This window comes from Lethenteron reissneri, chromosome 25 (assembly GCF_015708825.2).
Source record: "Lethenteron reissneri isolate LAM-NWPU_2019-01 chromosome 25, ASM1570882v1, whole genome shotgun sequence".
Lineage (NCBI taxonomy): Eukaryota > Metazoa > Chordata > Hyperoartia > Petromyzontiformes > Petromyzontidae > Lethenteron > Lethenteron reissneri.
Genome location: NC_083803.1, coordinates 2,067,661 through 2,079,754, shown reverse-complemented (window position 1 = coordinate 2,079,754; position 12,094 = coordinate 2,067,661). Strand labels below are relative to the sequence as shown.

At 45.6% G+C, this 12,094-nt stretch overlaps 1 protein-coding gene across 2 annotated transcripts in view; it reads left to right on the top strand.

Annotated features, from left to right (window-relative positions):
- The first annotated feature begins 718 nt into the window (after positions 1-718).
- FOXN3 (forkhead box N3) overlaps positions 719-12,094 on the top strand; it is a 35,201-nt gene continuing 23,825 nt past the window's right edge. Inside the window, exons 1-3 of one of the 2 annotated variants that reach the window (XM_061558871.1) lie at positions 722-899; positions 8,949-9,066; positions 10,642-11,352. In XM_061558871.1, coding sequence (XP_061414855.1) covers positions 10,657-11,352 — 696 coding nt within the window. In that variant the 5' untranslated portion in view covers positions 722-899; positions 8,949-9,066; positions 10,642-10,656. Of the gene's footprint in view, positions 900-8,948; positions 9,067-10,641; positions 11,353-12,094 lie in introns of both variants that reach the window. The other variant, XM_061558870.1, reaches the window with a different exon arrangement.

Genomic DNA, 12,094 nt, shown 5'->3' with positions numbered 1-12,094 from the left:
ATGATGATGTAAAGAGATGCTACACCTGCTTAGCCTTGCAGGTATCAGGTAATGAGGAGGAGAGAGGTTGCTGCATGTTCGCCAGAACGATGCTACAGGATTTCACACATTCCGTAACCTCCGTGGTGGGGTTCTGACCCTGCTCTAAGCTGTGGAGGTTTGACCCACGGTCAAGTTGATTGTGCATCGTGAGCAGGGTCTCTTGCAGCAAGCACAGTGCACAGAGTGCGCCTGAAGCGGTACAATGCAGAGGGGAAGAGAGTGCACGTGGAGCAGTACGGTGCAGAGATGCGCTGCGACGACTGAACCGCACTTTGTTGCCATGGCGACTGCCGGGGCACGAGGACGCGACGCAGCCACGTGGGACCCCCCCCCCCGCGCCCTGAGGCGAGGGCGGGGCTCAACAACCGTTGCCATGACGACGAACGGGGCCGGGCGGAAGGCAGGTGGGCGGAGGCTTTTTTTTCCTCGTCGTTGCCATAGAGACCCTGAGCGGGTGGGGGGGGGGAAGCGGATATGGGTACGCGCGCGCTCGCGGTGCCGACGCGATGTGGGCGTGGCTTACGAAATCCGTTGCCGAGGAAACCCGCGGCAGGCGTGAGGGCGGGGCGCGAGCGCGCGTGACGCGCGCGCGCGCAGCGGCGTGGGCGGGGCAGCGAGGCCGTTGCCATTGGCGACGCGCGCGCGGACGCGGCGGATGACGAGGAGGGCGGGGCGAGCGCGTTGCCATGGAGACGGGCGGCCCGCGTGGCGTCAGGTCGGGACGAGGAAGCGGCGCGGGGCGCGTCCCGCGGCTCCATCTTACGTGAGGCGGCGGCGGCGGCGACGACGAGGCCGAGGCCGGGCTTCCCTTTGCCGGCACTGCCTGTCGCTCGGCCACTCCCCCGCCGGCTCTCCGTGTGAGTAGTCACGTCGTCGCGTCCGCGCTGGTTTCCACTGTTTATGGCCGCGACCCGACGAGGCGCAGAGCGAGGCTTGTTGGCCTGGGCCACACTACCCGAGGCGGCCGCTCGGTTCGTTTGGTGTCCCCGTCGTCGTCGTCGGCCCCGTGGCCGTGGTGTTGTCGGTGGAGGGTGGGGGGGGGTCGTGGCTGGTGAGCAAGCAAAGAGGACTGTCCGTGGTCAACAGGCGGCTCACTGTTCTCCGAGGCCACGCCGACACGTGGTTTGCAGTGGCGAGCAGGCCGTGAAGGGACGGGGCGCACCGGTTCGATCGGCAAGGGGTTAGTTATGTCGAGTGCGGTCAGACGGAAGGGGTTCAGGTAATGAGAGAGATCGGGTCTCAGGTTGGGAGAAATCGGGCTGACAGGGCTCGGACGGGACGGCTGTCGGTGCTTGGCCCGAGGCCGGTGGGACCTCGTGGTGCCGGATGAGCGCACACGATAACACATGGGACTGTAATGCCACGCCGCAACAACAATACATCGTACCACACGGATTGTCATAACATACCGAAACATTGCGACATAATAGAACACGAATACACTTGAACAACTTAGTAAAACGAGCAAAATACACAAACACCAAAGACTAAATGCGCCAGCATGAGCAGCAGTGCGCCCCAAGGTCGAATAGACAGTGGGAGGTTTGCTGTTACACTTTGCCGATGGGTTGGCAAAGCGACTTTAAAGCGAGCCCTTGTTATCGCTGGACTTAATCTGGCCCTGTTGACAAAGCGGCCTGCGAAACGTGTTTGCATAACCCACGGAGAGAGGGAGCGGGTCGCGCAGATAGAGGGCAGAGATCACGAGACGCAGGCGACGAGGCCGGCCCCCCTCCAGTTGGCGTCGCGACTTGAGCGGCGTCCCCTGGGAGCTTGGTGGCTGTGGCGAGTTACCCCGCACATGTCAGTGGGCACCATCAACAAACCATGAATGGCCCCCTCTTTGTTTTGGTATTTATTGTGTTATTTAAGCCAAAGATACCTAATTTCTCTCTCGCTATCTCTGCCAACTGTATTGCTACGTTTGAAATTCAATGTAAAAAGTAAAACAAGTGAAGATATGTTCGACTTTAGATGCTTTAGAAAGAACCAAGAAGATGAATCCATGCAGTCACGAAAGCTTTAAATCGGGACTTTAGATGCGTTATTCGCTGTTTTCTTGCTTGTGAATGTGAGTATTTTCGGCCGCGAGAGAGAGGCAAGCGGGGGGAGGAAGTGTCTGCAGTGGCAGGAAGGCGATGTTGTTGCAGTGTTTTGCTTCGGTGATGCTTTTGCTGTTGCCATCCCGTGCGATGCCACAGCCGCTGGCCATGAACTCCGAGGCTGCTCGTTTGGTTTGGGCTTCACATTCCCACATGATGTTCATTAGTCAGTGCCCTCTGCCATAGAAGCACCATCCCCCCCCCCCGCCGCCCCCCACAAACATCACCAAGTTGTGGCAGTGCCCCATTCTAACTGCGTATATTGGTGGCCCGGTGATGATTAACGCTTAAAAGTGTTTGTGAAACAATACGGTGTGTGATGTAAACCACGGCACCATAAAAAGCACGTTCACAACATGGTATAATAAACAAAGCACAGTGCGTGGGGTACGTGTGGAGTAAACCTCGCAGTTTAAGCAACAACCACGACAGTGACTGTTTTCGGTTCAAACTTAATATCACCGTGAAAATTAAAGTGCATTTCTAAAAAAGAAAAATCCCAGCTTGTAAGTCCGTATATATATGATTCTTTGTTAAAGTTTCATGTAACTGCACACATGTAGACTGCGTACAGTGTAATTGATCTACCAGTGACCCGCTATTGTGTGTACATGGTTAGTGGTGTATACTGTATGGCAGGCGTGTTTATCATGACAGGCACAGTGTTTCTTTCCCGAGGCACTGAAGGAGCCGCATGCATCAGCTGTCAGCATCAGACCTGTACGGGCAGGGCTACTGGCATGCCTGGGTAATTGCAACACAGCTTCTCGGCACCAATGAGCTCTTTTAACAGATACGTACAATTAAGAGATTAAAACCAACATGTAGCCTTTTCCGTTTTTATACATTTTTAATAGTGTTTCTTTCCTGGACAATGTAGTAAGTGTTGTTTTTCTCTTATGGAAACAACACTAAAATAAATATGAGCTGTCACATTAAGTATGTTTGATGTACCATAATGACTAGTGTGCCATTGTGCTTATATTTTTTACTTCAAATGGGTTTCCACTGGTGTTCATACAGTAGTAGTACTGTATAGTAGTTTGCAATTGCGTTGTTCATATTTTTGTTAAAACTTAAATTACTTTTCAAACGCGGCTCATTTGGTGGAGTACATTTTCAGCGTTTATTTGCTGCGCTAAGCCATGCGCATTGTGCAACAACACTGCGTGACAATGCAGGGCAAAGTACGCGGTGGGTGTATTGTCATTTATGCCCTCGTTGCTCTGCATGCATTGCCCATTGAGCATAACGGAATCATTGAGCCGAGCGCCCAACTCAATGCTCTCTTGTGTGTGCACACGGATGAAATGTCATGGCTTCACTCGGCATGAATGTTCCATTATTCTGGGCTGGCAATCTTGTTCGCCACTTGCAGAAAAACACTGTCATCCAAACCAGCAATTTTGTATGCACGTACGTGCAACCAGGAGCCTCGTGGTACTATTTGTTAATTTCGTAGAGGACTGTGGGAAGGTGTTTGGGGTTCTCTCCTCCACACTCAGAATGCATAGGTTCCATGTTTGCATGCAGAGTGGATGTAATTTATTGGTTTTGCACACAATACACGTGTAAAGGTTTTGAAGAACTTTTCGGATGACGAAATGTTGTTCAAACTTAAAAAAATTACAGTGAAACAATATTTAGATTTTTTTTTTTAGGAGTGACTATTACTTTTAGCGGATATCGGAGTTACCTGTCAAAGTTTGACACTCTTTGGCAATTGTTATTGTGATGTTTTAAATGGAGAGCACCAACTATCAGATGCATGGCATTATTGTATGCAACAATGAAAGCAGAGCATGCACCCAGTAGATTTAGCATCTAGATAACATAGTTGCAACGTCTAGATAGCACTTTGCTTGAGTGCCACCCACCCGCATCACCATAACTATACGGTAAACATTCTATTTCTGGCCATCATTGGAAAACTGTCTGACGTTGGCAATGTGCTGATGGGTGAGTTTGCAGCTGACACGGAGACACTTTTATGATTCATGGCTGTGTCCTGTCCAGAACAAGACCCATGAGGTTCACTCTTTTGCAGGCATACCAGTCTTTAGAAGCCAGCATCATGTTTCAGACCTAGAAATAAACTGGACATACACTAACTGTTTCTTACTCGGCAAGGCTCTGAAACGAATGTTAAATGGTATAGCTTTGCATCAGTTGGAATGTTCCAAATATAGTTCTGATAACATAACTTGCACTGTGCTGCTGAGTGTTGGAAAACGTGTTTAAATGGTGCAGTGTGGAGAGTAGGCCATGGGTTGTCACTGCTTCAGAATTGCTGATGAGTTGGAGAGGGTGCGTGGCATGGCAAATGGGGGTGGGGATGTCACCTGTTGGATAAAGTGGAAATACTGCTCCGAAATGGACGATGTTCCCACTTGACAGTTTTTACATCTGTCGTATTGGTGTATTTTAAAAGTTTGGCAGTCTTAGGTGACCATCCGTTTCGCAAATGGAGTTGCAGAGTTGCATAGCGAAGCCTTTTATGTCTTTTTAGTCATACTCTTATAGAGATTACTACTTTGCATTTAAGCCTAATTGTGGCAGTGCCATCAGTCTTAAAGGAAAGACAGACCGTGACAAAGTTAACTGCACTTTGTTCAGTCATTAACGTGGTTGGGGACACGGTATCAACCTTTTAACTTGGGTCTGCCTGCAGTGATCTGCAGCGTCCCTCAGGGTGCTGACCAGGAATGCTGGAAGCTCACATGAGTGGAATGTCATACCCATCTGTGAAGGGCACAGGCTTTCTGTCCTACTTGGTTTTGTTTATGTTCTAAGTGTTGCAGTAACTTCTCTATACACATTATTAATACCTGTGTTTGTGTAAACAAAATGGTGTGTACCGTTGAGTTGTGCTTTCATCAATATAGTTCTGACCCACATATTCACGCTCTGTTGGTTGTGGGGAGGTGTTTGATCAACTTCATCACATTGGTCAGTATGGTGATCATCGTCACAGTTTGGTGATTACATTTGAAAACACATCCACTCTGCCACAGGTAAAAATATCATCAGTACATTGATATAAATTGCTGACTACTCGAAAAGTAGCATTGTCATTATATATATATTTGGTAAATGGTAAATAGTATGTTTGGGATGACTGTTTGAGGTGAGAAAATTGGCTTAGTTGAAACTAATTCTCGTGCACTCTCACTTGCTGTTCGGTATGATTTCAAGGAAGCACTTGTGTGTGTGTTGGTGCGTGCATACATCTGCATACAAGTTTCATCTGGTGAAATTATTTGAATGGATGACAGCCTTTCCTTTGTGTTACGCAGTCAACCCTAAGTGGATTCGATTAAGAGTTTACTCAGGACTTGGCCTATATGGCAATTTAAGAGAGTGGCCTTGGGGAGGTCCGGGAAAGTGATGCTGATACTCATCGTTTCAGTCTTAGTTTCCAGACTGTGCACTCTTCAAGTGGGACTTTACACTATCCTCCCACGTTTGGATCGGTAATTAGTTGTAAAGAGTGAAGCATGACCGACAATCAGCCTGCCGTGTGAAGTGTCCCTTGTTAACTACCACTACTGCATGGAGATGTTTGTTGGTAAGTTTGAGCTTAGCCAGGAGGCGCACAGAAAATGCAGCTGCTCCTATTAGAAAGATTAATTCCCTCATGAGAATTCTCCTTCCTGTTAAGTTTAAAGAGGAAAAACCTCCTTATTGAAATGGTCAGCAACCCCACACTATAAACTCGGCCACCTGAGTTCAGTTCCTTTCCATGGCTAGTGGCGAGTGATATATGCACCATTCTTGGGCAGCTCCCTTTCACAAACCAGCACTAGCCAACGTGGTTGATGAAGTGTTTCAAAGAACCCCTCGATGAACATGGTGTGAGGAGGCTCTCACCCGGCAATGGGCTGTTAACGATTATTATTTAGTTCATAAAGTCAGTGCTTCTTTAATACCTGATTTACAATGAGACTCTGTGCTCACCGCTCTCCTAAATCTCACACTTGGTTCATTGTGGGTACACGAATGGGGGCCTTTATCATATTGTCTAAATGGACTTCTGTGTGAGACACCACGTAATGGTTACATTTGGCAGTGTGGCTTAACTACATTGACCAACACAAGCATTTTATGTTACCCCCCAGAGTAGGCCTCCAGTGAAGACTAAATGTAATGAATAAATATACCTTCTGTGGAGAAAACAGTTTAAACACACAAAGCTACCATGATTTTTGTACATTTTATTATGATTATATGTAAAGCATGAAATGTTAAAGAACTCCTCAACACACTGCTTTTAAAGGGTTTACAAACATGAAACCCATCTGCAAAATCAATGTAAAGTGTACTTTAAATCAATACCTTCATCAATTTGTCTAGGGAACTAACATCATTGTCAGAGTAGGGAATATTACATTACACGGGAAGACACAAGTAGATTGGGAGAAAATGAGATATATGATGAGAAATCTGCAAGGCCAATCTATAGTGAATTTCGCGTGTAGTTGTATTTCTGGAAGAGCCTTCTGAGTAAATAATGCTGCTTTACAAGTACCATTTGTTTAAGCCTTCTCAATATATCTGTGAAACTGGTGTAATGGACCAAATTGTAGAAAAATAGTAATCATCTCAAAGTAAGTTGCGTTTTTCCTTAACCTTTTCGTCAACGTTATAGTGAGAGAAAGAGGCAGGGCTTTTTAGAAAAGAGTACTTAATAATAACAAGAACTAAACATCACTCTTATGCATGAGTACTGTAATGATTCCCAACATGATGAGGTGTACAACTTAGATTATGTAAGATGGTTCATTATGTAAGAGGTCACAAGATTCATCTTCTTGGTTCTTTCGGCTGAAACGTCGTGAGAATTATTTTATTATGTTTTATTTGTATTATTTTATTACTTCCCTTCTACGTGACTTTACCGAAAGAACCAAGAAGATGAATCCCTGGAGTCACGAAAGCTTTAAATCGAAAAAAAGGTCACAAGATGTAGTGGTGTCATGAGGAGAGGCATGTGACGTCATCGCCTTGGCTGAAAAGACTTTCACATGGACTGCTATTTTGTTACACACTTTTATTTATCGCCAGGTTTTCGGGCAACCATCTGATCAATTCGGCTGGACTGTATTTGTATAGGCTAAGTCAATAATAGCAAGAGAACTTCGTACTAAAATGACATTTTAATTCTTGAAAGCGCTTGGAAAAAAGCACTATGTAAAATCCTAGATAAGATATCGGAGCATATTTATCATCGTTATTGCTCCTCCATGTCACAGGCGGACAGACAGGCAGACACATGAACAGAGATGAATTCATGCTTTCAACCTTAGTTGGAAAGTGCTAAAAAGCACTATACCAATGTGGCTAAAGACGAATACTGCAAGTTGAATTCTTGTATATTACTGGCTATGACATGGATCAGAAACATGGACAATGATGGAACAAAAGCTCAAAAGTATGCATAGAAGCCGAGAGATGTCCATGCTTGGAATTCCAATGAGACACAGGGGAGAGGACACATTTCTTAGGTAACCTATGCAAGTTAGAGGCATCTTGACTGCTAGTACAAGTTAATGGCCTGGTGCAGGATGAAGAGAAGGTGACCAGTAGTCAAGACTAATGATGGTGTGACAGCTTTGAGAGTGCTAGATGGAATATTACATTCATTGCAAGACCGTGAGAAATGGCAATGGTTTGGCAAGACCTTCATCCTCCAGCGGGTGGATTAACTTTGACCTCACATGTGATACAAAATGGCACATTTTGTATCATGGCAATGTGGGAACGGGAAGTGTGAGAAGCAACAGCATGGTTTGAGGAAGAGGGAAGAGGTGCGGATGTGAGGGGATGAACATCGGGGTGCAGGGAGGACTACCCCCCCCCCATATGCAGCACTGTCCATTGTTCTCCCTTGCAGCTCTGTGCTGTAGACATTTGAGGAATTGCTTGCTTTTTAACATCGTCCTAATTTGTACGTATGTGCTCTAATTTGTAATGAAGTGGTTTTGCTGTTGTGTTGTGGTAGATCATTGGCAACTGAGAAGTGAATTAGTTTGGCAACACGGCTTGTTGAAGTACTATCTTGGGCTGTATGATTAAGTTATTTCTTGGAATCTTGATTTGAAGCTTTCGTGACTGCAGAAATCCATATTCTCTTCGGTTCTTTCGGTAAAGTCACGTAGGTAGAAAAAATAATATATCACGACGTTTCGATTGCAACACAAGCAATCGTCATCAAAGAGTATTATTTCTTGGAAACCAACACTGCCAGCCAGGGCTTACGTGTGCTTAGCCCGGGAGCTTCTTGATTTGCATGAGTAGTCTGTATAAACACGCACAGGTTTTCAGACTTGTATAATGTAAGTCAAACTGTCTGTTCAAACATGCAGAGGTTTTCAGACTTGTATAATGTAAGTCAAACAGTTGAAGTGTACTTTTAATATGCCCTTGTCCAAATACCTCTAGCGAGTGAGTGGTGCACTTGGTGATCCGACAGAGGTGAGACCCTTTGGCATCATATGGTGAATTTATCTAAATCCGGGAGGATGGAGCACGTAGTCACTGCACAATTTGATCAAATACAATAAATGCACCGACATGAACAAGGTGTGGAGCAGGTGACAGTATGCCGAGTGCACAGGCTGCTGGCTGGGTTGAATACAGTTACTGCAGGTCTCTTTGTTTGGTGAAACAGCAACGATGTCTTTTCCAGATACAGAACTTCCTTTGCTGGCTGGTACGGATACGGCGAGAGGCTGAGACCATGCTAAGTTGTCACATGAGCCTGCTGGATAGTCACCTACTGCTAATTGCGTCTGCGTTTCCCAGTGGCCGCTTGAGTGGGCCCACCAACTCCATTGTGTGATGTGCACAAGATGGAGGTTTCCTTCCTTCCCTGGACCTTTGGCTGCCAGTGCGCGCACGTGACATCTCCCCACCTTGTCAAGTATGTCAGAGCACTCAGGAGGCACAATGCTGCGCCCATTGTTTATGGTGTTTGTTAGGTGTTTCACCGTTGAACTTTTACCCTCGTAATCATGTGGTCGTTTGAGAGCATTGTACAGGGCGTGACAGGTTTTATTCCGCACAGCTTATCTTTGTTTAAAAGAGAAAAGGTTGCTTTTCCTTTGCCCAGTTCCAGTCGTCCCACTGGTTGTTGTATTGTATATAACATTGGGTGTTGTAGTCAGCTCACACGTTTTTGTCTGTCACCATGGTTACCCCATGGTTGTTGTTTTTTGACGGTCAAAATTTATACGACGTGTCCGGGTGGGAACGAAGTACGGCACGTTTTGTTGTAACAAGAGAATAGTACGAGCAATGGTTGCTTTTTTTTAAGTGATCCTTGGTTTTGTGTGCTGACATAAAGATAGTGGGTTGGTCTATGGACTTTACAACTTACCTGGTGCGGTGTGTAAACATCAGTACTTGGGAAGCAAAAGTGCTTGAATGTGGACCTGGTCACGCCACCCCCATTGTGTGCCATGCCAGCTTAGGCACTTGTAAACGGCACCAGTCTGCATAGCTAAATATTATACTTTTGTGGGTGATTCGGAACAGTATGGGCAACTCGAGATGGTTTCAAGGGTATTACGTGGAGGTAGAACATCCTTAAGAAAGCTCGTAATATATTAACACATTTCCCAGAGGACAGCCTGAGAAGATAAGCACTTCCTGCACGAATGGAGCAGTGTTGTTGTCATGGTTACCCTGGCAATTAGCTGGTGCTGCTGGCTGAGGTGATGGAGCGCTTGCTGAGTGAGTGCTTCATGCATTGGCCACACTCCTGATTACATGGCATGGGAATCTAAAACTCCACGCCACTGCACATTATATTACGTGTTTAATGCTACTCTTTGGTTTTTTCGGAAAAGTCACGTAGGTAAAAAATATATATAAATAAAAAAACAACTCAATTTAGTTGTTTTTTTTATTTATTTTAAAATTTTACCGAAAAAAAAACAAATAGTATGAATCCTTGCAGTCATGAAAACTTCAAATCTATAATTAGTGTTTAATGCTGTAGGAAACAAAAAACACCGTTTCTTAAGAAATGGCAGAACACTTTCAGGAATGCATTTCGTTTGCCAGGGTTGCTTTGTGTGCCTCTTTGTGGTGTACTTTTATGCACGTTAATATTTGATAATTTGTGCACAATATATCTTTGCGTGGTTAGAAATTAGAGCCTCCAGATATATTTGTAAAAAAAATACTTCATCTGAAGCCATGTGTAGTTTGAAAATGTATTTCATAATTTTTGTATTCATGCATTTGTATTGTATACTCTGCTTATGTTTAAGAATATTATTGTGCTTATAATGGTACAGTATTTTCTTTGGGCTATATGATTGCGTATATTTTATTTTAAATAGGCGTTTTCAATCATATTTATACTCTGTTTAACATGTAATCTTTCGCGACCAATATCCTATTTATACTCGGCAATGACTAAAAAGTAACTCGTCTAGTATTGAGTAAAACTGTTAATTATGCATTTGTGTTTCCATGCTTTCATGTTTAGGGGGTCGAAATCTAAATGGGTCCAGTGGTGCTGCCCGAAGTGAAGACCGAGCGATCCAGTTTCATGCAAGGGTCGTCAAAAGAGCCGGAGACTGGCGAGCACAATGAACTGATTGTGGGTTTTGAGGATGAGGTGAAGGACCACTCCCCAGGCCTGTTAGGCCTGGCACTGGACCTCACTCACCTGGGCCTGGGCCACTTTCCAGCACTGTCCCCAAAGCGGGAGCCGGCGGCCGGCCCAGGCGAGCCGCGCGATGATGAGGAGCTCACAAACCTGGACTGGCTGCACGGAGGCAGGGATGTGCTGGGCAGTTTGAAGCTGGGTGGCCAGGCGGGCCTGCGTGCCGTGAGTCCCCCCCCTGTGCCACCACCGCCTCCAGACTCCCTGCCCTCTCCTGCCCCCTCTGATGACCTGCCGCCAAGGGAGGGAGATGCACACGCCGGCCTCCCGGGTACGCCCTCTTCTCACCGCTCCACTACCGCCGCTGCAGGACATAACCCAAATGCAAAACCACCCTACTCCTTCAGCTGCCTCATTTTCCTTTCAATTGAAGCATCGCCCTACAAACGACTACCTGTCAAGGGCATCTATGACTGGATCCTGGACCACTTCCCTTACTTTGTTGGGGCGCCCTCTGGTTGGAAGAACTCTGTGCGGCATAATCTGTCTCTGAATAAATGCTTCAAGAAAGTGGACAAAGACCGTCATCAGGTAAGAGCTGTGCCTTAAATTTTCACTCCACATGCTTACTCTCTCGTGGAGAGTCTCGCGTGTATATACATCTTACTCAAAAGCATTATTTCAAAGTAGACTTAAGGTAAGTTCAAGAATGAGATGCAGGATGTGATTTGTCTGGGAGCATTGAATGGATTAACTGCTTGTTACATTCCTCCTGTCAATTCTTCAGCATGGGCATAGAATGGAATTCCTGCAGTGCTGTCATGATGGAACATTATGTCAATCGCAGTGAAGATGACATTCTTGGAGTTGTAGGGCATTTAAGAGGTTGCGATACATGTCATCATTAGAGTTCAACAAGTATAGTACGAGGCCAGGTTCTCCTTGCTGTGCTATTTATCTGTAATACAATGTGAGGAAACCCACTGCATCTTTATCAACGTCTGAGAGGGAAAAGCTGCTGCATATGACAATATTGTTATCAGCGTTGACGCATTTCATTATTTCAATGGGAACCATCTTTTCATTTTGCAAGCCAGATATTAATATTTTTAACCTGATTGTTTACGTCGGAGCACATTTACCGAAGGTAAAATGATTACTTTATAAAACACCCCTAAGTATCGTGACACGACCATTAGCAAGAGTATTCTTTGGGTCTTTCGGTAAAGTCACGTTGGTGGGTTGAAAGAAAATAACGATTGCTTATGTTGTGATCGAAACGTCGTAGTTTTTAAAATTTCCTTTCAACCTACTTGACTTTACCGTAAGACCC